The following is a 26400-nucleotide window of genomic DNA, read 5'->3' as shown; positions in this document are numbered from 1 at the left end:
CCAGAGGAACGGAGCAGGACAGGGAAGGAGAGAGACAGCACAGGCATCACACTGCATCTTCTGGTCCCACCAGCTGGCACGGTGGGCACACTGCTGTTCACATTACAGTTTTCTCAAAATAAAGATGCCAGCTGCCACTCCACAGGACTGTTAAGAGATACCTGGCACATGGTAAGTTCTTAAGAAATGTTAGCTGAAATAAATCATAAAGGAGGAAAAATAAAAGGCCAATAAGAATATAAAACATGTTCAGTGCCATTGAAAAGCAAAGAAATGGATATTTACCTAGTCACTGTAAAATATAGCATGCAACAGAAGCGTATAAAATATAAATGTGAGGCATAATGAATAATTATAAAGCAAGCATCTCTAATAACTAGGCATAGGTCGAGAAATAGCTTATTGCTGCCACCTCGTAAGTCTTCTGGGGGTCTCTTTCTGATCACATCCTCTCTCTTCCCTCACCACCAGGGCCAGTAGTAGGGTGAAGGGAATGGGGCTTTTGCCTCAGGAGCAAAGTTTAAGGGGATGTCAAAAAATTCAGTAATCAAGATAAATAATATTTCAGTCCAATTTTATTATAATATTTTATAAATTTCATGTGTGTGTTTATTTTTGGCTGTGCTGGGTCTTTATTGCTGTTCACAGCTTGTCTCTAGTTGGGGCGAGTGAGGCCTACTCTCTAGTGGCGGTGCACAGGTTTCTCATTGCGGCGGCATCTCTTGTTGCTGAGCACAGGCTCTAGGGTGCTTGGGCTTCAGCAGTTGCGGCCAGTGGGCTCCAGACTGTGACCCCAATAGTTGTGGTTCCCAGGCTCTAGAGCATGGGCTCAATAGTTGTGGCACACCAACTTGGTTGCCCTACAGTGTGTGGTATCTTCCCAGACCAGGGATTTAACTTGTTTCCCCTGCATTGGTAGGCAGATTTTATACCACTGGACTACCAGGGATGTAAGTTCTTATTGCAATATTTTTAAAGGCAAAAGTTCATGAAAAAAATCCATGATGAACAAAACATCAGTTTTTAAAATGAACACAGAATCTGCACCCCAAGTGGTTAACCACTCTCTTAGCTGTTGTAGTCATTGTGTGTGTATGCTAAGTCACTTCAGTGGTGTCCAACTCTTTGTGACCCTGTGGGCTATAGCCTGCCAGGCTTTCCTGTCCTTGGGATTCTCCAGGCAAGAACACTGGAGTGGGTTGCCATGCCCTCCTCCAGGGGATCTTCCCGACCCAGGGATCAAACCTCTGTCTCTTAGTCTCCTACACTGACAGGCAGATTCTTTACCACTAGTGCCACTTGGGGAGCCTGTTAAAATCAGCATAACTCTCTCTCCTTTTCCTTATAATTTTGCCACCTATAAATATATCCCAGGACAGTGTGAATTAATTTACCTGTTCTTAAATTTCATAGGAATGGAATTATATCCTATATTCTCATAGGGGTCTAGATTCTTTCAGTCAACTTTATGTTTATGAAATTCATCCATGGGTTGTGCCACTGACGTGTTCATTCTTATCTGTTGCTGTATTCTGTTTTATGAATGAACCACAGTGAATTTATTCATCTTGCGGTGGATGGGATCTGGGTCTGTTTATTGTTGAGGGACTTGTACAGGCAGCCTGATTGGGAACATCCTAGTGCACGTGTCCTGGAACAACGTGCATGAGCCTCTCAAGGGACAGCAGTTCTCAAAGTGAGGTCTGGGGACACTCCAGGGTTCCCAAGATCTCCCAGGGGAGTCGTTAATGTCAAAACTATTTTCATAAAAATGCTAAGATGCTGTTTGCCTTTTACTTTCATCCTCTCGTGAGTGTACAGTGGAGATCCAGAGGTAACGTGACAGGCAATGCTGTCTTGCCCTGATGGCTAGTGGAACGTGTGTCGTGAGTATTGTTGAACTTTAAAAATGGCTCAGTTTTCATTTCTAACCCTGAGAAGTGTTGATGGATATAACCCATATAAGCAATGGCTCTTGGGGGCCTTAATTTTTAAGAGTGTCAAGGAGTCCTGAAAGCAGAATTTTGAGAACTGCTTGTTGCTCTAGGAAATATACTGATAATGCTCATAGGATATGCATTCCTTCTGTTAGATAAATGCCAAGGTGTTTTTCAAATCAGTAGTACCAATTTACACTCACAGCAGCAGCATGTGAGCGTTCCTATTGCTCCACAGCCTCTCTCATATTGGAATTATCACTCTCTTTAATTATTTTCCAATCTGATGGGTTTGTAAAGATATTGTGGTTTTGTTTTTCATTCCCTTGATTACTAATTAGGAACATATCCTGTGGGAATAATTAAGGATGTGTGTAGTGATAAGGTACAAATATTTTTTCTGCAGCCTGCAATGCGTTGAATATAACATAAATAAACTGTAGGCATTGTGGTACATTGACATGATGGAATTTAGTGCAAGCATTAAAATATTTTTATAGAAATTCATTTATTGGGGCACTAGTGGTAAAGAAGCCACCTGCCAATGCAGGAGAGTTAAGAGATGCTGGTTCAATCCCTAGGTGGAGAAGGTCCTCTGGAGAAGGAAATGGCAACCTGTTCCAGAATTCTTGCCTGGAGAATCCCGTGGACAGAGGAGCCTGGCAGCCTGCAGTCTATAGGGTCGCAAAGAGTCAGGCACGACTTAAGTGACTTAGCACACACACATTTATTGGCATGAATTCAGTGAAAGTATAATACACCAAGTAGGAAGTACAAAATGCTATCATACAATGCCCTGACAAACAGCCAGACAGAAGAAAAACAGAGCCAGACAGAAAGAACAGTAATAGTGGTATTTTAGGATAGAAAAGATAAAGGATAATTATATTTTCCTTGTTGTACTTGTTTATATATTCTGAGTTTCAAATATGAATATATTTGACTGTATGTATAAGTATATACACTTTATATATGTGTGTGTGAGAGAGTGTGTATGTACTTTAAGGTTTCCTTTCCTATTCCCTGTGTCTTCCCCAGAGATAGACATTTCATTTGATCCTCAAACAATCCAGAAGATGAGCATTTTAAAAACTGGATTTTGGGGGAATCATTTGAGAAGAGGGCCAAGACTAAAGACAGGCCTTTTTTCCTGTCTGAGAATTAACTGAGGGCCCCCCAAACTACTGGCTGTTCCATTGCACAGTGTTGTCTGGCAGTGTTGCTTGTAGGAGACTGAACAATTTCTGGAAAATATGGTTGATGTGTTCCTTTGATAAGTATTTTTTGAGTGCCTATTGGTACCCTACATTGAGGAAGAAATAGGGACATAGTGGTGAACAAAGCTACATTCTTATTTTCATGAAACTTATACTTTCTGTGAGGAAAGATACACAGTGAAATACTAAGTACGTTCAGTTCAGGTAATAAGTGCTATAAAGAAACTAAAGGAGCAGAAGGTTATAGGAAGTGAGGTGCTTGTTCACATAGGGTGTTCGAGAGGTGTTCACTCTACCTAGTTGCGTATCGCCTGCGCGTTATGATCTGGAGAGGATAATGCTTATGGGAGAGGGTCGACTTCAGTTTTTCTTTATTCTGGTCATGACACATTGAAGACAAGTGCTTATATTCTATTTTCATCTCCATCTCACTGAGAATCATAAATTAATCCTGTTACCTACTCAGCTACTATAATTTAAACTTGGATTATGAAACATCAGCAAAATATCAGACTATTAATTATGGCGGCCATCATTCTTAGGCACTTGGTGCTTTTCAAAACATGTTCACATATATCACTTCATGTGAATTTCTCAATATCCTCAATGACACAGGAAGAATTTTTGAGAAGGTAAATTATTTGATCCCTATTTAGTAGTATTCCTGAGTTATTTTCATGAAATCATGCATTTTGCTTCTTAATTTGAAATGAATTACCAGGAAGTCAATAATTCTCACTAGAAATTGCAGAAAACTGAGATATTTCTGGGAAGTACATGTGAACTGTAAAGATAAATTTATTTTCTAGAAATAAATCTATTTTCTGCTGTACTTTTAAATGTGGTTAAAGTAACCTCAGGTTATTAGGTTTCAAGGTCACTAGAAGTCTCAGACGCAACCTGGAGTCAACAGTGCTGAGTGGGAGAGGCTTCTTCATTCTTTGTGGAGCTATAACCTGTGAGTTCCTTCCCTCCTCCTGGTCCCAGCCACCATGGTGGGCTTGGCTACCAGTGTTCCTGGTGGAGGCAGGCATGCTGCATCAGTCTCCTTGGCTGCCTCACCCTCGTCTCCCCAATATCTCTCTCCCCCTCATCACATCATCTGTATATGAATGACCTAACTGGAAGTTAGCACTTGGGAGTTGAGTGCTTGCATTCTGCAGGACACTGATGGTTTTCTCGTATTTTAAAGTACTTATTCTTGATCTCTGATCTGATTGTACAAGTCATTCTTTTTTTAAAATACATAAAGAACGTGTGAATATGGTTTTTTGGTTCCAAGTCGATAAGAAAGGAACTAATTTGACTATATACATTTCTATTTTTCATTTTGGCTAAGCGTCTTTACTCCAGTTTGGAACTAGTTAGCCAGTGATTTGATTATACACTAATCAAGATATGGGACTTCCCTCATAGCTCAGTTGGTAAAGGATCTGCCTGCAATGCAGGAGACCCTGGTTCGATTCCTGGGTCGGGAAGATCCCCTGGAGAAGGGATAGGCTACCCACTCCACTGTTCTTGGGCTTCCCTTGTGGCTCAGCTGGTAAAGAATCTGCCTGCAATGTGGGAGATCTGGGTTTGATCCCTGGGTTGGGAAGATCTCCTGGAGAAGGGAAAGGCCACCCACTCCAGTATTCTGGCCTGGAGAATTCCATGGACTACACAGTCTATGGGGTCGCAAAGAGTCAGACATAACTGAGCGACTTTCACTTTCAATCAAGATATGTGCACAATCCAGGAGGTAACAAGAAACAATTGCTCTCTGTTTCAAATTCCCATATCTTCTGCAAGTTATACATTATACACATTTGGGGAAAAATATTCACCAAATTAGGATTATACATCTCTACTGTAAAGCAAATTAATTCAGCATGATAGAGAAAAAGAAAATTTCAGGAAACTGTTCAGTTTACACAGAGAGAAGCATTGTGAGTTATGTGTTACTCATGGTTGAACATGTAGTAATTATTAGTCAGGATCCCCGCATGGGGAAAGGCAGGGCACGTTCAGCCTGGTTGATAGAGTAAAGCAAGAGGGGCTACGTACAAAGCGTGGCAGAGTTTTAAGAAGACCACGATTTCTTCCCTTGCAAGCCCTTTTCCAAGTCTCTGTCCCTAAATCTGTAATCCAATATTATGTCATCTTCTTAAAGAAAGCTCTCAAAATCATATGCTTCATGCCCTCCCCCACCCCGGTTCCATACCAAGCAAAGGATGGTGAAGCACTGCTGGGCTGGCACCACCGAGACCCTTTCCATCGCAGGGCTGGAGGGGCCAGAGGAGGAAGCAGTTCCTGGGATCTGAAAACTGTATCTGCAGAGGTGGTTCCTGACAGAGACCTTGGTCAGGCTGGACCACACCCAACCCAGAGCCTAACCAGGAAAGAGAAAGGTGGGAAGAAAACAGCTCGACTTCACTCTAGTCCCTCCCTTTGATCTCCTGTCAGTGCCTTTTAAAGGCTGAACCTACCGAAGTCAAAGGGTAAGGGAGTCTGTTTCTATATTCCTCATGGTCAAATGCCTGAGGCACAGGGAAGGGTGAAGAAAGGCACATAAACAGAAGTGCCCACTGTTTACAGAGGTACCTGATTCTACAGCCAGTACCCCATCATAAGTGAGAGTTTGATCCCCACCATTATCATATTGCAGGGTCCAGGCAGAAGCCTGTCACACAAGTGTAACATACTCTGTGTGGTCAGTACGAACATAAAAGTGGTATTTTAGTCATATTCTGGGCTTCTCTTGTGGTTCAGCTGGTAAAGAATCTGCCTGCAAAGCGGGAGACCTGGGTTTGATCCCTGGGTTGGGAAGATCTCCTGGAGAAGGGAAAGGCTACCCACTCCAATATTCTGGCCTGGAGAATTCCATGGACTATATAATCCATGGGGTACAGTCCATAGGGTTGCAAAGAGTTTGACATGACTGAGTGACTTTCACTTCACAAGTCATATTCTAGGAAACAGAATCTTGTTTTCCTAAAAGTGAAACTGTTGGCTGCTCAGTTGTGTCCAACTCTTTTGACCCGAGGGACCATAGTCTGCCAGAGTTCTCTGTTCATGGAATTTTCCAGGCAAGAATACTGGAGTGGGTTGCCATTTCCGTCTCCAGGGGAACTTCCCGACCCAGGGATCAAACTCGGGTCTCCTGCACTGCAGGCAGATTCTTTACCATCTGAGCTAACATACTGTCAATTCAAATGGGGAAAGTTACTGAGCTAACTTTAAAAAGCCTGACTCATGTCTTAGGAATATTATCTAGATGTTTTGGACTGTGGCTTGCTTCTTTAAGATTAAGAAGAAAATCTGGCAAAAGGTAGATTCTCAATGATTGCTCGTGGAATGAATGAGTAAAATACACATACACTTTAAGATCTTACCTTCCTTTCTCATTAATCATGTGTCAGTGGCTTTAAACAACCAGGTTTCACTTTGTTTCTGACAAATAGTAAATCACCTAAAGACAATTCTTAGCTGGAACTGGGAGTAACTTTTTAAAAGAAACTCTTTACTTCTTCAAACCCTCTGAAAGGGTGGAAAATACTTTTGGAATAATGCACTTGCAACTGTTTCCTAAATTATGACTTTCATATTCAGTAGCCTCTTTTTCAGGACTCTGTTAAACCTGGAAGTTAAAAAAGTCTGCTCCTATTCTTTTACACAATAGTATACCTATAATTCTATTAATATACAACAGGATATGATTGTCGTTTGAAGTGACATCATTAGAAAAAACAAATATATTGAGGTTGTAAGTAGAGAAGTATGTGTCACATGAAGTTGAAGGACAGAGACATTAAAGAAAAACCAAGGAGAACAGTGGTGAGCAGCAGATATGGGGTGGGCACTGGGATGCTGACAAATATTGGAAACAGTACAGGGGCAGGCAAGCACTGCACCCAAGACACTGGGGAGCAGCGAGAGGCTCTGAAGTTCTGCTGCAATATGTTGTTGGTTGCATCATGTGAAACTGTACATAGGTCAAAACTGAATGCAGTAATTTTCTATGCCTTTTTGAAAGAGCCCTGCTTATGACTAAGTGAAGTGAAGTGAAGTCGCTCAGTCGTGTCCGACTCTTTGAGACCCCATGGACTGTAGCCCACCAGGCTCCTCTATCCATGGGATTCTCCAGGCAAGAATATTGGAGTGGGTTGCCATTTCCTTCTCCTGCTTATGACTAAACAGTGGGTCATTTAATGCAAACCTTAGTCTACACTCGTATCAGCCATGGAAGAAATCACTATTATAGTGCAAATGTAGTAACAGGGGTCCATAGTTTGGTCTCCAGAACTATTAAGCTGTAGCTTAACTATATTTATTATAAGAGAGGGAACTTGATAGCATATGGAAAAAAATATTTTAAAAGATAAAATGAAAAGTTTCAGTGTTTAATAGATCAAGGTGTACCATGTGAGCATGTCTTCCTTTGCATTTTGTGTGAGTGTGTTCTATTACTTAGAATGGGCCACATATAGCATTATCAAAAAGGTAGAGTGATGAAGAGGAGAGCAGATCATTTTTCCCCCCAGGAGAATGATTGCTTTACAGTGCAGTACAATGCTTTCCATTGTACAATGAAATGAATCAGCTATATGTGGACACATAACTCCTCCCTCTTGGACCTCCCTCCCACTCATCCCACCCATCTAGGTCATCTCAGAACAGAGTGGAGCTTCATGTTTCTTTGTCTTGTAACCTAATTCAACAGTCAGATTTTCTATTCAGCTTTGACTATTTCTTTTTTCTCCCCCTTCCCCACTCCTCATTTTTGTTCTTTACTGGTCACAAGGTTCAAAAGTATCTCTTGCTTTTATTGAACAGAATTTTCTAACCCTTCTTTTTACATTTAAAAGTTGGTGGGTGAAGTGGTTTAAATTCCCATATTTTTTAAGCCACAAGACTAAGGCTGTTTCTACAAAACCTATGCAGAAAAAAAGTTCCTTGCCAATGCAAGCACATACACACATGTGCTGTGAACCTAAAATATTATCAAAGTGACAAGGCCAATTTTATCTTTCATAATAATGACCACTGGATTCACTCCTCATCATGGCTGAACTGGAGTTAAAAAGCTAAAATACCTTTCAGAATCAACAAAGTGAGCTCATAGGGAATCACAGTGTTTTCCCAAAAAATAGTTACTTGTGTACATCACTGACCACATTTTAGCAGGAGGCACATGTGAATACATGTAAAAAGATCTTGATCTGCTTTCTCAAGTCAGACGCAGGCTGGGAGCCAGCAGTAAACTTAAGAAATTCAAGTTTGTGTGCCAGCAGTCATTCTGCATCACTGGGCAGAATTCTCACATGGACAGAACAGAGCTGCACATTCTTGACCACACTGAGTCTTGTGCAGAAAAAGGTTTCCATCCTGTTCTTGTTTTGTTTAGACCCAACCATGTTTATAGTTGTCAAAAGGGTGTTGGTGACTCCCTTTTGGAAGGGGGAGGGTGGTGTTACTAATTCTTTAGTAGCATCAAATAGTTTATGTCCACCTCTACTGTAAGTCCCTGTGTTAGGCTTTGGGAATACAGATAGTTTTTTTTTTGCTCAAAAGGAACTTATTCCACTGGGCAAGGAAAAGGTGGGAAATATATGACTTATTTGCAAACAGTATAATGTATTAGCCACATTTTCAAATAATATGCTCAACACATTTTTCTTCAACCTCCAAACATGATTTCAGGTGCGTGCATGCATGCTCAGTCCTGTGACCCTATGAACTGTAGTCCGGCAGGCTCCTCTGTCCATGGGATTGGGGACTGGCAGATAAGATACTGCAGGCTCTGCACCAGGAACTAGGATCAAAGAAAATTACTGTCTCTGTGTCAGCTTTTTACCCCCTACAAAATTTAAAAATTCAGTAATATTTCTAGGGATTGTAACTTTCCATAAACTGAATGCTTCTGAGTTTCAGACTCAAATTGCTAATTGCCCACAGCATTCTGTATAATATTTAAAAATACACTAGTGATGTAAGTTTGATTTCAGTTGAAACACTTCTAAATTTAAAGCAATGCCTTCAAGGTAATCTGAAAAAAATAAGAAAGCAACAAACTATTTTGCCTGTATGTCCGGACATTTTGGCATATTAACAGTATATTCTGTATTTCCTGACTTTTGGTTCCCCACCAGTGAGGAGATAGAGATCTCTGAAATTATGTATAACAATACAATGTAGATTTTATTTAGTAGCAGCTGTTGATGATAGGTGCTGCAATACCAAGAAGGTTGAAAATCAGAGAACAGCACTGAAGTCTCCTTACAGATACACACCCCTCCTGATGAGCCACATGTAATGTTTGCCAACAAGAACACTGAAACAGATCCAAGCACACAATCCATGGACCATTCCTAACACTGTCCTTTTGTGGACTGAGCTCATCCCAGTAGGGCAGGGGTGGCAGGAGGAGTCCAGTTCTGCAGTCAGGTGGGCAGAAAGGACAGAGTCAAAAGCTCTCCAAAGGAGGCTGCAGGATTTCAAGGCTCTGCTACAGTCTGAGAATGCTCAGGACCCTGACTAAGTGAGGAAGACAGCCCCGTGGAAGCAGGGAGGAGTCTGATGGACTCCCATGGCCTCTTTGCAAAGCATTTCCCTTCGTAACAGGTGACCGTCAAGGTCGAAGCAGAAGATGCTGGGTCCCTGGCCTCCCATTCTATAGCTTTAGGACTCCAGGTGCAAAGGCTCCTACGTATGGAGGCACTGCTCTCTAGATAATTCCCAGGACATCTCATTTTGTCTTCTGTCTACCATACTCATTCTTCCTCCACGAACATTGGGGTGAAATCACCCCTGGCTGAAAAGAAACGTGTGTCCTGTTTTAAGAAGAGGTGTTTGTGCCTCAAAGATGTAACTATGAACTTAGGAGGAATGATTCACTCTGCACTCTTCTCAGAAGATCCTGCATAGAGATCTGATCCTGGAGATGTAGGGCCCCTCGGGGGAAGACAGAATTCCCCTGCAAATAAAGAAGTAGCTTTTGAAACAACTTGAGGCCCCCATTGATTAAGAACTATGAAATGTGCACCCAAGCCAGATGGACCATGCTTCTGCTCTTCATTCCCAGGGAAAAAGCTTCATTTTTAAGTCAACTTCGTTAAGATAATTTACATATAAAAATTGTACCATTTAAAGTGTCCAGTTTGAGTTTTGAAAGATCTGTGCACATGAGTAGCCATCACCACAATCAAGATATATAACACTGCCCTTATTCCCGGGAGCTCCTTTGGGCCTGTTTCCGGTCACGCCTCCTTGCCCACCCCACCCTCAGACAACCTTTGATTTACTGGTACTTTCTATGATTATAGATTGGATTTGCCTAGACATCGCCTAGCATATTATGTAAGTGGAACCATTCTATACCTTTTGAGTCTGGCCTCTTCCAGTTAGCATAGTGCTAATGAGATTCATCCATGTCATTACATGTTTTTAAAGTTCGGTCCCTTTTATTGCTGAGTAGCATTCTGTGTCCAGATGTGCCACCATTAGTTTGTCCGTTCACTAGCTGATAGACATTTAAGTTGTTTTCAGTTTATTATTATGAATGAAGCTATTGTGAACATTCATGTCAAAAGTTTGGAATTCAAGTTAAGTTCAATAAACAGAGCAGCTTGACAAGTGACAAACTGGCTGCTCCTCTGGGGGAAGGAGGAGTCGAGTAGTTGATGAGACCAAGTTACAAAGGACAATTGATTTTGTAAAAAGCAGCTACAGCCAAAAATGAAAAAAAAAAAAAAGTACTGAACAGAGAAGACTGCTGATCAAACATCTTTCAGCTGTATGGAAAAGATGGATTGATTGCAACATCATTGGCAGGACAGAATAATTTGTACACTAGTTTTCTTTGGACATGGGCTAGAATTAAGCCAATAATACTCAAACCTATTCCTGACTACTACTTTATGCTGTGCTTAGTGGCTCAGTGGTGTCCGACTCTTTGTGACCCCCATGGACTGTAGCCCACCTGGCTCCTCTGTCCATGGGGATTCTCCAGGCAAGAATACTAGAGTGGGTTGCCATGCCCTCCTCCAGGGGATCTTCCCAACCCCCGGATTGACCCCCAAGTCTCCTGTATTGCAGACAGATTCTTTACTGTCTGAGCCACCAGGGAAGTCTATGAAAAGTGAAAGTGAAAGTCGCTTGGTCATGTCCAACTCTTTGCGACCCCATGTTCTATACAATCCATGGAATTCTCCAGGCCAGAACACTGGAGTGGGTAGCCTTTTCCTTTTCCAGGGGATCTTCCCAACCCAGGGATCAAACCCAGGTCTCCCGCATTGCATTCTGTACCAGCTGAGCCACCAGGGAAGCCCACGAATACTGGAGTGGGTAGCCTATCCCTTCTCCAGCGGATCTTTCCAATCCAGGAATTGAACTGGACTGTCCTGCATTGTGGGCAGATTCTTTAGGAACTGAGCTATCAGGGAAGTGCATAGGATATGTTTAAAGGCCTGTCCAGGCACCAGAGACAAAGCGCTCCATTTCCAGAGTTAAAAAGACTACTGACTGTGCAAACTTAAGCAGGGATAAAAAACCTTGGCAAATGAGCATAAAAACACTACCTATCTTAAGGACTGTCTCTGATAAGAATCTATATAAATCACTTAGCAAGTCTGGCACATAAGGAAGGATGTATTATGTTTAAAAATCAGGTTAATACCTTTGACACATAATGAAAGAGTCCAAACATATTCCTTAGGAAACTGGAATATTTTAATGTATTTTTTCTTAAATTACACTGTGAATTCTTCCTATGTTGTTTATATAATCACCGAATAATTGAATTATTAATCAAAATGTGGTTAGATTTTAAAAGCATATCAACTCAGTCACAAAATCTCTCTGTGGCCACAACATTCCATTGTCTCCTTACACTGCAGCTGTTTAGTTCCAAAGTTCCCACCAGATGCTTCTCCAGTAAATCTGATTCAGGAGCACTTCCTCATGAGCCAATTCTGGGGAAGAGTGGTCTGCAATCTACTCCCCTGTCCTGATATTGCCCCCATATCTAACATACCTGAAGTCACTCAGCTCGGATCTTTCCTTTCCTCCTTTCTGCTGAAGGGTGACAAGCACCTCACATCGCTGTTACAGAATTCTATGATGTTACAGTAACAGGGGCTTCTCTGGTGTCTCAGTAAAGAACCTGCCTGCAATGCAGGAGACCGGGGTTTGATCCCTGGGTCGGGAAGATCCCCTGGAGATGGGAACGGCAACCCACTCCAGTATTCTTGCCTGGAGAATTTCATGAATAGAGGAGCCTGACAGGCTATAGTCTGTGGGGTTGCAAAGAGTCGGACACGACTGACTGACTAAGCACAGCACCGCATCCAGTAACAGGGCTGTCTCAGTAAGTGTTTGTGGACCCTGTTAATTCCATGCTTTATCTTAGTCTTTCCTGTTTACCACCATCTCCAAAGTCCACTGGCTGCATATACTTCAAATGAAATGGAGCAACTTGAAAGAGTTATTCAGGAACCTCTTTTGTAAACAGTCAATATTGTAAGAACTGCCCTTCGTGTTCACCTTCCAGAAAAAGTGGGGCTCAAGCTAGCTCCTGGGTTTTAGGTGGAAGAGGTAATCTTAAACTATTGTAGCCAGACATCTGTGGGGTTGGGTTTCAATGGGCTCATCCCCAGGAATAGACTTCCCTCCACTGGGAGCCAGGCTGGGTTCCCGCTTGAGCTCCCTCCCTCCGTCCTGTGGGCGTGCCTCCTCTTCTTCCTGCCCGCCCAGCCCCTCAGCTACCAGCTCTGGGTGCGCCGGGCACCGATTGGCGGATTTGCTTTTATTGATTTGTTCTGAGCGAGTTCCTGGCTTCCCTCACCAACGCCAGGTGCTGGCCGTTTTGCCCCAGGCTATGGAATAGGAACAGGTTTTCCCCTTTACCGGCACGGCGGCTCTCACTGGTGGCCAGGAGTAGGGGGTAGAGATCCGGGGTGGGGGCGGTGGTGCCCTTCCCATGGGACCCCGAGCCCGTTGGGTTGCTGAGGGTCCTATCCCCGGCCGAGGTCGGCGTGGGAGAGTCCGCGCTCTTCTGTCCTCCGTGACCCGTGGCGGGAGACCTACAAAAGCGGTCACCCTGTACCTTCGCCCTCCCTCCAGCACGTATCCCCCATATTGACACCCAGGAACACCCCGCGGGAAAGAGCCTCTTGGGTGAGCTGGGCAGTGGCCAGCTGTGTTCCCTGGGGACCAGCAGGTGTTTGAATGTCCACGTGCTTATCTCATTGGGCGGGCGCAGCCTGGCCCGCTGAGACCCTCCGACTTGGCTGGGGGTACACCCGGGTACTTCAACTCGATTTCTTAAGGTTTTTCAGTTGAACCCAAGTAGCTTCTTTCTGTTCTGGAAGAGAAGATGGTTTTTCCTCGTTCTTCTTCCTGCCTACAGAAAGAAGTGGAGGTATTTCAGGGAAAAAAATTACACGACTAAGTGACTTCACTTTCACTTTTCACTTTCATGCATTGGAAGAGGAAATGGCAACCCACTCCAGTGTTCTTGCCTGGAGAATCCCAGGGATGGGGGAGCCTGGTGGGCTGCCGTCTATAGGGTCTCACAGAGTCAGACACGACTGACGTGACTTAGCAGCAGCAGCATGTTTACTGCTGCTCTGTAGGCAGACATGGCTGTTTGAAATTACATCTTTATGGGATTCCCTGGTGGCTCAGACGGTAAAGAATCCGCCTGCAATGCAGGAGAGCTGGGTTCGATCACTGTGTCAGGAAGATCCCCTGGAAATGGGAATGGCTACCACTCCAGTATTCTTGCCTGGAGAATCCCATGGACAGAGGAGCCTGGCAGGCAACAAGGCAAGGGGTTGCAAAGAGTCAGACACTACTGAGCGACTAACTGAGGTATAAAGCAAAACATAGAACTGGGAGTTATTTATTTTGCATGGGTGATTATTTGGACGTTCCAAATTTTCTCTCATGATTTTCTTTCTATAAAGGAAATGTTACTCTTCCGTAGCACCAAACATAGTGTTTGAGAAAAATTCAAAAAGTGAAAAAAAATTATTTTGTTGGAATGAATGCCAAAATGCAACTCTGACTTTCAATTAGAAACTCTAGAATATTATGGACAGTGGAGTCTGGTGGGCTGCCGTCTATGGGGTCGCACAGAGTCGGACATGACTGAAGTGACTTAGCAGCAGCAGCAGCAGCAGCCTATTATCATTTTGCCTTGTAGTTCCATAATGTACTTACTATTAATACTAAATGGAAAGCCAGGATTCTCACATCTCTCTCTCCCATCCCCTTTTATTTTTCAGTCCAGAGCACAACCACCAGAAGAGAACAAAAGGAAGCCAGTTTTGGGAAAACTTGGCACTCTATTCACGGCCGGAAGGAGAAGGAACAGCAGAAATGGGTCAGAGAGTCCCACCAGCTCAAATACCAAACCAGGCTCTCCCAAAGAAGTAACATCTCCCAGACTCCCGGAAAGAGAGGCTGAGAAGAGTCAACCTCTGGGAGATCAACCAAGGCCTACAGACGCGTGCGAGGAGGGCTCCCCGCAGGAGAAGCACCAGGAGCCGGAGGGTGAACACCCCGAGGGCTGCGTGCAGGCGGCCCCCCCGGATGCCAAGCGGTCACCTGGCCGGGGCAGCCTTGCAGCGGCGGCGGTGCAGCAGGGCCATGAAAGTGATTCACCCCAATTAGAACCTCTGGAGGCAGAGGGAGAGACCTTCCCAGATGCCACCGCCACTGCCAAGCAGCTGCGTTCCTCATTAGAGAACTCCTCCAGGCGGGAGAACGCAGAGGCACTCATCCGCAGTCCCGGGGAGGACGCTTCGCCCGGCGCGGGCCGCGAGCAGGAGCCCACCCAGGAATCGAGGGGCGTGCCGGGCTCGCCCGCCGGGGAGCATCCCGCTGACGGGGCCCCTCACGAGTGTGCCCACGGAGGCTCTCCGGAGCCCCAGGGCGCGCCGAGCCAAGCCCCGGAGGACTCATCGGCTCCGCCCGGCGACCCGCCCGCGGAGGGTACGGAGAACCGGGCGGGCTCAGCACCAGTCAACGGCAAAGCGGAGCCCCCGGGGCAAGACTGCCGGCCCCGCGAGCGCGCCCACCCGGCGAAAGTGCTGACTCTGGATATCTACTTGAGTAAGACCGAGGTGGCACAGGTGGACGAGCCGGTCGTGATCAGCCCCGGGGCGGGAGATTGCGGCGATTGCGACGACATGGAAAAGAGGTCGAGCGGCCGCAGGTCTGGGAGACGGAGGCGATCGCAGAGATCCACCGACTCCCCCGGCCCTGACCCGCCGCTGCCCGACTGTGCGCCCCGGGACGACACGGTGTTCGAGGACGAGGTGGCTCCAGACGCGGCCGCCGAGAATGGCTGTGCGGAAAAGAAAGTGAAATCTCCTTCGCAGGCGGCCCCCAATGGGGGCGTTGCCTCCGCTGCCGGCCTAGAGTCCAAGCCCAGCCCCAGCCCCAAAGGGCAGCTGCGAGGGGAGCCAGAGCGGAGCAAACAGCCGCAGCCTGCCTCGTCCCCCACCAAGAGGAGGGGCCGGAGCCGCGTCTCCGAGGCCGTGCCCACCTCGCCCGCCGGCGGCCCTCGGGCTCCGGCCAGGGACTCCCCTCTCAAGAGGGCGCCAGACCCCGGCCCCAACCCGGCTTCCAAGGAAAGCGGGGAGGAGGCGGCCCGGGTTATCCCCCGCGAGCTCACGATTAAGAGCAGCTCGCTACTGCCTGAGATCAAGCCCGAGCACAAGAGGGGGCCGCTCCCCCACCTCTTGGACGGCCGGGGAGAGGGAGGTCGAAGCAGAGACTTGGGCAGATCGGCTGGAGGTCCTGACGCCTCCGAAGGCTTGAAGCCCAGGAACCACTTCGGTGTGGGCAGGTCGACGGTAACCACGAAAGTGACCCTGTAAGTAACTGCGGGGTTACTTGAAACATTAGCATTCATAAACTGAACAGATTCATTCTATTTGAATTCTTGGATAAGTACGCTTAAGAGTTGGGTTGGGCCAGACCAGCGGCTCTTGAGGGGCTCAGAGTCTGCATTTGTGGAAAAACTGTGCATTGAATTTTCTCCTGGGTGGTGAAATTGAGATGGTGAAGGACTAGTTAACACAATTAAGGTTTAAGAAGGTGACCCATTTCGGACCCTGGTCGGTTGTTATTAATAAGTCCTATTAATATAAGGCTTTTAAGTTCAATGAATGTAAAGGTAAGATATCTCTTGAGGTTCAGTATTTACATAACTAACAGACGACCACGTGGTTTGATTGGAGCTCATTCTATTCTTTATTCAAAATATACACCAGCATTCCTAGGTGGAACATTCTTAAAACGCGAATGCAGTGAATTTGAAAACAGGGAGCAAACTCTAGTGTGTACAGTACACCCAGTAGCTTTGACATGTGTGAGTTTACAAGAATTCACAGAACCTTTTCTGGACCTTAGTGCATTATTGGCCTAAAGCTTTAAAAACAAAAATCTCTAATACGAGTATCTTGGTTGTTTCTTCCCCTTTATGATGTTAGGAAGTTTGGTGATATTTTTGCTCCCAGATCGAAAAGTATTTTTCACTTGTTGAAATGAAGAAAGATCAGTGTTTTTACTGGGAGGCTGTTTGACAAATGAAAGGACACATTAGAAGTATCAAGTTCAACAGCTGACTGTGACCACTGTGCTGTTAAATTTATTGATTTTTCAAATATTTATCGAGTACCTTCTGTGCATGGTAGTGTGCTGGGAACTATGCCGGGAAAGCCACAACTGTGATTCAGTATATATTGCCTTTGAACAGTTTATGGCACAGTCTGGCACCCAAGATGCCGACAAATCAAATAACTATATGAGGTGATAATCTGATTAAACTGCCACATGAATGTTACCATCCCTAAGGCTGGGGGTGTGGAAAGGAGGAGGAAATCACTGTTGATTTTTTTTTTTGAGGAAGTGGGATTGTGCCTTGATGGTGAGTGCAGTCTGTATGGGCAGACAGGACAGGGAGGGCACCCTATAAAACTCAAGATGCTCCCCCTTTCCCTACCAACTCTCCCCTGTCTCTCAGTCAGCAAATGTGAAAATGAGTATCTGAACTGCTCAAGGTGTTTTCCTGTATTCACACATTTTCTAAAGAAAGCTGAGACTTTCCCAACATTATGATTCATAAACTGTACAGATTCATTCTGTTTGAATTCTTAGATAAGTACGCTTAAGAGTAGGAGGTCTGCTTGGTAAACACTCGCAAGGAAAGCCTGCTTAATGAATAACTTGAGCTACCTCACCCAGCTGCCAATGTGGAGAACTTTGGTGGAGTCAGCAATTTATTCTGTAAGAGCAGCCTTGGAGAAATAACCTGAGTGAATGATGCCCATTATTTGTAGAAGGCCAGTGTGACTGAACGTTCAGACCTCCTGAGTGTGAGCCTTAGAGACATGTTGTTGTGTACTGATTAAGGACGCTTCTTGTCTTCCAATCAGAATACACCAGTGGAAAAACCAGAAATGTTACACTGTTAAGGGATAGGGTAAACAAACAAAGCATCTTACAATGTAAGTCTTCTTCATGTGCTGTTTCCTGTATTAGAACTAAACCAAATGTCCTTTTCTAATGAATAATTGGGCTTCCCTGGTGGCTCAGAGGTTAAAGCGTCTGCCTCCAATGCGGGAGACCTGGGTCCGATCCCTGGGTCGGGAAGATCCCCTGGAGAAGGAAACGGTAACCCACTCCAGTATTCTTGCCTGGAGAATCCCATGGACGGAGAAGCCTGGTAGGCTACAGTCCATGGGGTCGCAAAGAGTCGGACACGACTGAGCGACGGAACGGAATGAATAATTATTTTCTACCTAAAATTTTCCTTTCCCAGAGGCTCAGTTTAATTCTGTTTTGTGCATGGCCTTGCGCTTGGTGAACTGGCCAACTATTGGAATGGAGACTTAATAATTCTTTCTAGTCCTTTGACCCATTTCCATTTAACTGGTGGATTTTTTTTTCAGACCCTTTAGTTTTTCCTCTGATTGTATTTCAAGTAGAAGTGTTACTCAGATTATTTATAAAAAACAACTTGAATCTGAAATTTTAGAGTTAAAACTATTTTATATTCCCTGAAAAATAATCACTATGAAGAAGCATGTTTCTTGATGCTGTTAGAGAAATTATGTTTTCAGTTCTCTGCCAAGTATTGAATGTTGAGATTCTTAAAATGGTATGTTTAGAATAAGGAGAATTTTCTTTTCATACTATAGCCACAGGTTCTTAGACTTCAGGGTATTTTCCCTTCTCACATCTTAATGAAAGCATTACAACGTGAATTATAGGAGCCTTCCTTTTAATCAGTTTGAACCAGGTTAATTGTAGTGACTCTCGGTAGCAGAAGTTAATAGCACAGAAAGTTTGGTTGTAAAATGTATTTTGATCTTCGTGTAAATCTTCAATGTGCAGATATGTATGTCCTGTCCTTAATGTAGCTTATTGGCTAATCTAGAGTGTTTTCCATTTACATCATCAGGTCTGCTTTGATATTTGACTAAGTTCCTTGAGCATTTTTAAAATGTATATTCCTTGATATGTGAACCTCCCTGATTAACTGATAGCATTTGTAAGTTCTCTTACTTATACTCATCTCACTGGTTTTAGAATTTAATCTTTAAGGAAGTGTTTATAAGTTAATTTTGCTTTTAAATTTCAGATATGGGTCCACCATGGGGGAGCCTGGATATCTCGAGATACAGGAGAAAGCAATGCCTGGGAGAAATGCTATATTCGTGAGAATATAGCAAATTTAGTATTTAATCAAAAAATTAAAAAAGAAAATCTAATTATAAATGCTGTATTTAGGAAGGACTTCTCAAGTCTTCTCAGTCTTCTCATTTTATCTAGAAGGATAAGGTGTCTTCATCCAAAGTCATCTTGCCTGTTCCTTCAAAAGGCTCATCAGGGCCTACCTTCTTGAAGGCCAGTGAGTCCCATGCAGGAAACAGTGTGAGATCTTAATACTTCTCTACTTTGTGTTCTCTTTATCAAGATGGCCTCTAAAGTATGATTATCTTATAGATCTCATGATAATTTATTGGCTCCTTGGCTCATAAAACTGGAGAGAACCAGAGGAGGTTACTGATTTCCTGGGAAAACAGGATAGAAGAGTTGTTAGCAACATGACATCTGAAACAAGAATACCTGGCTTCTGTCACTTAATAACTGTGTGACTTCAGGCAAATTACTTACCTTTTCTAGACCTCAATTTCCTCATCTTAAGAGAGAATGTGTAAAATTGCACGTGAGGCAGGCTATAGAAAGTGCTTGGCCATTAGTGAATGTTAGTGGCTGTTATCTCTTACCTTTTATAAACCACTAGACTGAGCGACTTCACTTTCACTTTTCACTTTCATGCATTGGAGAAGGAAATGGCAACCCTCTCCAGTGTTCTTGCCTGGAGAATCCCAGGGACAGAGAAGCCTGGTGGGTTGCCGTCTATGGGGTCGCACAGAGTCGGACATGACTGAAGCGACTTAGCAGTAGCAGACCAATGATTTAGACATTGTTTTGTTTTTAGTTTTGGAGTCTGTTCTTATTGGAAAGCTTCTGTAAAAGTGACATATGTAATAGATGAGTCAGAGTGATTCTAGTTGAAAGGAGGGTTGCTGGCCAGCAGTTCCATCCCCCAGTCTCTACTGTCCCCAACGGCAACCCTTGAAGAGAACTACAAGGATGTCTTCAACCATAACGTGTGTGTGTGTGAACCAACTCTGTTCTAAACTATCTAGCTTTTTGTTTGTTTGTTTTTATAGATAGAGAAGGTAGAGTCCAGAGAGCTAAAGTAACTTGATCAAGTTCACCCAGATAATTAGCGTAAGAGCCAGAGCACATATTTTTTCCTCAGAAAGAAAACTGTATACATTCAAAGACTTTTAATTTCATGGGCTTCCCAGGTGGCACTAGGGATAAGAACCCACCTGCCAATGCAGGAGATGTAAGGGACGTGGGTCAATCCCTGGGTTGGGAAGACCCACTCCAGTATTCTTGCTTGGAGAATCCTGTGAACAGAGGAGCTTAGCAGGCCATGGTCCAAGAGGTCACAAAGAGTCAGACATGACTGAAGCAACTTAGCGCTGCACAAGACAATTATACCCAAGAAATGTGAGAAAGAGAAGAGAACAAATGGTGGCAGAACCAACAATTGAGTAATGATAAGTAAATTATGGTTCATCTATATGCTGGGCTTTTATGTGCAGACATTATAAAGACTTTTCAAATAAATTTTTAGTAACTTGAAAAATGTTAAATTCAAGGTGAGGTGCCAAACTCTATGAACAGACTAATCTTAATTTTGTTGACAATATTTCCCTATGCATACAAAAAAGACAGGAAATGTACTAGAATGTTGACAGGGATATTGTTTGAGTGGTTAGGATTATGAGTGATATTTTTGTCTTTATATTTTCCAAATGGTCTATAGTGAACACACCTTATGTAATCAGAAAAATTTTATGGAGGAAGGATGAAGGGAATAAACTGTTCAAAGAGGTAAATAATAAATATTTTTTTTATAATCCAGCTCTTTGAGATAATGTATATTAAAAAGTTATGATAAGTAGTACAGTTGGTTCTGGGGAAAATCATTTACATATTTAAAGTATGGGAGTGCATGAAGTACTCAAATTTGTTCTAATGTTCTTTGGGCCAACTCTAGTGCCAAGCACTATACTTAGGATAAACTTGTTAACCTCTCACCTCTAGGGTTTCTTAGCTGTATAATTTTCTCATCCCTCATAAGAAAGCGAAACATCTTTTAAAGATAATTGACAGTATATATAGGATGGTTTAAAAATAATTTCATAAAAAATGTTACCTGTCCGAAAGATGATGGCTTTTCAGTTTTGTAGTAAATTGCTGTGTTCGCTTTAAAACCTAGGTCAATAAATTTATCTTGATACTGTTTTATTCTTGCAGCCCTGCCAGGCCCAAACATGTGGAACTAAATCTTAAGAACCCTAAGAATCTTGACAGTTTGGGAAATGAGCATAATCCATTTAGCCAACCGGTTCACAAAGGAAACACTGCCACCAAAATCTCCTTATTTGAAAACAAGCGGGCAAACAGCAGCCCGAGACACACTGACATTCGAGGTTTGAAGAACACTCCTGCCTCTAATAAAACGTTTGTCGAGAGGGCAAAGCTGAATTTAGCCAAAAAAGCCAAGGAAATGGAGCAGCCTGAAAAGAAGGTAATGCCAAATAGTCACCAGAACGGTGTGCCAGGGAAGCCATCATCTGCAGAAGCCAAAGTGACGCTTCCTGAAGAGGAGACTCCTGTTTCTCAGCTTCCCCAAGGTGATAAGGTAGATGTGCAAACAGATGCTGGCTGCCCTTCCGAACCAGTGGTTGCTGCTCTGATTCCTGTTAAGGACCAGGAGCTCTTAGGAGAGAATGACTCCAAGGCTGCTAACAGTAAAAGACTTGAACTTGAAAATATGACTAATATGGCAGAAGACACCCCCACCATTCTTGATACTAAAGATCCACCTCCAACAGCCATACCAAAGCCACAGCCTGGATTTTCTGACTCACAGCCCCCAACTGAGTCATCTAATGGGCCTTCTCTGCCGCTGGCTGCCCCCATTCCTGCGGATGATACCAAAGATACATGTGCTCAAGCTCCTGTAAGCAGTTCTCTGTGCACTGATCTCAGAGTGTCAGAAAGCCATAATGGATGTACTCTGCCTGTGTCTCATCAGAATAACAAGACAATGCCCCCCTCCAAACTTGCAGGAGGAAGTGGAGGAGGAGGGGAGGCAAGCCCTCCTTTGTCGCCAGAGCACAGCCCGCAAGCTGTGGGAGATGAGTGTCCATCCAAGGTCCTAGTCCAGGTCAGGTCCTTCGTGCTCCCTGCGGAGAGCATGGAGGGCGTCTGCTCCAGGATCATCACAGATAGCTCTGAAGTTAGAGAAGCACAGTTGCCAAACTGTCACAATAATGAACTCCAAGTGGTTTCCGTTGCAAGTGGTGCTCCCCAGAAAGAGGAAGTACAGGGTAATAAGGGCACATCACCCAAACACATTCACTGCAAAGAGGAACATGTAGTAAAATCTGGTGCACAAGTCATGCCGCCCGAATCAGAAGCAACTCTGCCTGACAAGGCTCAAAGTGAGGACAACGGAAAACCCCTGAAGGCTGAATCCACCGCCACCAACTTCCCTGACAACAGAAGTCATTTAGAAACCCCTCAAAGGCCCAGTCAGAGTGTTGTGAATGGCCAGGGCAGTCCTGCCAGTCTTTTGAACATCTCTGCTGGTAGTGATGATAGTGTATTAGATTCTTCTTCTGACATGGAAAAATTCACTGAGATTATAAAAAAGATGGACAGCACCGTGTGTTTACCCCAGAAGAAAAAGAAGGCCAGGCTGCCAAATTCCCCCGCCCCTCACTTTGCCATGCCGCCTATTCACGAGGACAATTTAGAAAAGGTGTTTGATCCCAATGTGTTTACCTTTGGCTTGGGGAAGAAAAAGGAAGGCCAGTTGGAAATGTCACCAGCTTTACATTTGATGCAGAATCTTGACACCAAATCCAAACTGAGGCCCAAACGTTCATCCACTGAACAGAGTGTCCTCTTTAAGTCCTTGCAGACTCATACTAATGGGAAAGACGAGTCCCTGGCAGCTGCAGAAGTCAATGACAAAGAGAACAAGGATGTCCAAAATTGTGGCGTCAAGAGATCGAGGCTAGAAAAAAGTGCACTTTTCTCAAGCTTGTTATCTTCTCTACCACAAGACAAAGTCTTTTCTCCCTCTGTAACATCAGTCAATACCATGACCACATCTTTCGGTACCGCTCATAGCAGTTCTCTTTCTCGACCTTCCGTGTCGCAGCCCGTGGCTGAGAGTGCCCCACCCTGTAGTTCAGGGAAAGAACAACCAAGCCTGCCAGCCAGTAATTTAAAGGTCTTCAATTTCAACTCGTCAGATACGTCTCATTCGGGATTGAAAAGTCTGAGCCCCATGGAAAAGTGCCTGCAAAAAGAGGAAACCAAAAAGGATCTGGATCTGCGAAGCAACCTTCCCGTGCCAGAAACTAAATTTTCTGAATTTTCAAAACTGAAGACCAACGGTGATACGTCTAATCATACTGAAAGTGTTCTTAAATCGAACTTGCCGAGCTATGGAAGCAGTGACACAGACTTCACTGGTCTCTTCAAAGCCAGCCGGTTTGACCCAAGCATTTCTTTTTCTGGAATGGCATTATCAGATACAACAGTAAGTGGCAACATAGTATCATTTATTTGAAGTAGTTAAAAAGTCAGAGGAAAAGTGGGGGGGATGAGCAATTCACGTTATTTGTTTAGAAACTGTTATGCTCCTATACAATAATTTCTTATTCATCACATTTGAAAACCTATTATGTACAATGGAGGTTAAAGTTCAAGAGAAAATGTACTTGGATACTGTTCTCAAGGCATTCATACTCTAGCAGGGAAAAATAAGCTACAAATATCTTAAGGCACTTGTGAATTTATATGTTGTATTGTGAAAGGTATAGATAAGGTACCTTGAGAATTCAGAGACAGGGTGTTTTTTCTTCCCTAGTTCTGTGTAAAGATGCTCAGCACTATTCTTAGAGTTTAGTGAAGATTTGTGAAGGGTTCCTTTGTCTTGACCCCCCACCCCCACCAAAGAATCTTATTCCTAATCCTTTCTTTTGCACTTTGAGATTCACTCTTTCTTCCCCTACATAGGAGTCCATGTTTATCCCATATGGCTGAGAAAGTGTTTTCTCTTTGTTTGAAATTAGTTTTCATTAGGGAAATATTTTTTCTTGCAAAGCTGTTGGGGAATAAAGAATTCAGTTTACATTGGTGCTTTCCTGTAATATAGTAGAGAGATGGCAAAATATGATTTTGATTTCTCCATCTTTTTTCTGACTGCTATAAGTTGTTTCCTTTACTCAATTTTTGATGTAAATTTGTGGTTTTCATTTACGATGCTTGATACTCAAGTTGAAAGAGGGAAGAAGATGATAAAGTTTAGAATTCAGCTCTGCTAAGCCCAGAAACAGAAGTGGCAACTGTACTCCTGTTGCCCGCCCTGTGAACCAGGCTACCTGGCAAGTGAAGACAAGAATGAGGCAGAAAATATTCTGCCACCTTCCTCATTTGTACAGGGCACTGCCCCATTTAAATTTGTTGTATTGGTTTTTGCTATAAGCCTATCATGGAATATAATTCTGGAACCTCTTTCAAAAGGGTAGTTGAACTTTCAGCAGAGGCTCAGATCTCTTTTTTCAAAAAATTTCAAATTTTTACTCCTAGGACACACCCACCCACACACATCTAGATGTAGATATACAATAAAACTTATTGAGGATCCCAAAGAGCTTTTGTTCACATGGGTTATGCCTATAGGAATCTATTATATTAGAAATTAATACTGAGGACTTCCCTGGTGGTCCAGTGGTCAAGATTTCACATTTCTACAGCATGGGGCATGGGTTTGATACTTGGTTAGAAAGTAAGATCCCATATGCCATGTGAAGGAAAGTTACATGGCTCAAAATTGCCTGGAGTTAAAACTCCTCTCCAGGTCCTCCCCACCATTCTATGCAAAACAAAGAACTCTCACCCAAAGAAAAAAAAATTGACATTAAGGTTGATTATGCCCAGCTCCCAGCCAACCCAGCCTCTGGCAGATCTCCAGAATTCCTTGGCCCAGCTGTTTAAGAGATAACCACTCTGAACAACCTTGGAGAGCAGGCCCCCTTAAGACAGTAGATTTCCACATATATGCCTATATATACTTACTCTTTTCTTGGGTTAGTGCAGCAGCTCACTAATCTGACTGCTGCCCCTCCTCACCTCATTAAAGGTGATCTGTTCCTGTAAAGTGCCGGTCTCGTTCTTTTTCCGAACCTCGCCTTCTCTAACTCCCTTACCCTACACCATGCAGTCCAGCCAGTAAAAAAATAATCAAGTAATTAATACTGAGAAAAACTTAAAACAGAACACTCAAATGCACATTCCAGTATCCACCAGAACAATGATGTCATCACATGTCATGGACCCTCTGGAAAATTCTGCTCTATACCTGTGAGAGAAAGTGAAAAAGACAAATAACCTTCTAATTATGAAAATCGTTTTGACCTCATGGACTCTCTGCAAGGGCACTGGGGACCCTCCAGGGACCCCTGGATTGCACTTTGAGAACCATTGCTGTAAACAAATAAAATGGAATCAGTCTATAGCACTTAGAAATCATGCGATTTTTAAGTATTTGTCTCAAGCACAAAGTTGCCACTGGTCCACTTCTCATTCATTACAAAATTCTCTCTCCTTAATTATTCTTAGATCACTTCTCTTATTTAACAACAATCTGGTGAGTCTGACAACAGAGTACACAGTTTCACTATGGAATCTCTTGAAAAACCCAGTCAAGTGGAGTGAAAAAGAGAAACAGTACTTTATACTTTCTCTAGGCCTTTTTATGATTAAAAAAATTTTTTTTGTTTGTTTTTCTTTAGGTCTTGGGCTTTGTTGACTGTATAATTATTCTCTTTTTAATGTCTGAAATTTTATTTTAATCTCAGGCTTTTTCTTTAGCTTTTCTTCTTGAAAGGTGCACGTATAAATAAGCATATGCCATTTTAATCTGTGGTAATGCTCTACTGAGGCCTTTCCTGTGGTCTTTTGGTCATAGACCACCCTGGTGTGATGCAAGAGCCATCAGGTCACAGGCAGTCCTTAGAATGGGCATCTTGGTCGGCAATGAAAGTAGTCCATGTAATTACATTTTTATTATCTTAAACATTTCTAGTTTTACTGGTCTTGTCAGATGGGCTTGAAAATGATTAGTTTTGTAGCTGTATAAAAATATATTTTGTTCCTCTAAAAGGGATTAAATAACCGTGTGCAATGAGCATTGTGAGATATACCACAGACATTTTATTTAGACTAGTTGTAATGTGATGAAAAAACAGTATTTATAGATTCAGATAAGATATGTATAGGAACACACAGAATTGATTCAGCTCATTCTGGATAAGTGATTGATCCATTATAATTTCTCTGTTTATTTGAAATTATACTGGGATGGTTTGAATTATGATCTCTTAGCTGAATTCTGGTTCTGTGTAAACATAGGTCTGACTCTCGGGCCCTGAACTTCCCAGGTTGTTGAAAATCTCCTAAGCATATAAATGAGGAGAAACTGAAATGGCAAAATCAGTTGTGGGGGGGCGGAAAGCCCTTACTTTTAATAGATTCAAGTTTTAATATGACTTTGGTATAGATCAAAGTAGATATGTAGATATGTT

General features: G+C 43.3%; 1 protein-coding gene across 1 annotated transcript in view; it reads left to right on the top strand.

Moving 5' to 3' along the window:
- CRYBG1 (crystallin beta-gamma domain containing 1) overlaps positions 1–26400 on the top strand; it is a 235831-nt gene that overhangs the window by 164210 nt on the left and 45221 nt on the right. Inside the window, exons 3-4 of the mRNA XM_055433326.2 lie at positions 14422–16016; positions 21050–23351. Of these exons, the coding sequence (XP_055289301.2) occupies positions 14422–16016; positions 21050–23351 (3897 nt within the window). The remainder of the gene's footprint in view (positions 1–14421; positions 16017–21049; positions 23352–26400) is intronic.

The sequence above is a fragment of the Moschus berezovskii genome, chromosome 10, assembly GCF_049115385.1.
Source record: "Moschus berezovskii isolate FMDL1 chromosome 10, NW_MosBer_1.0, whole genome shotgun sequence".
Taxonomy (NCBI): domain Eukaryota; kingdom Metazoa; phylum Chordata; class Mammalia; order Artiodactyla; family Moschidae; genus Moschus; species Moschus berezovskii.
This window is presented reverse-complemented; position numbering and strand designations above follow the sequence as displayed.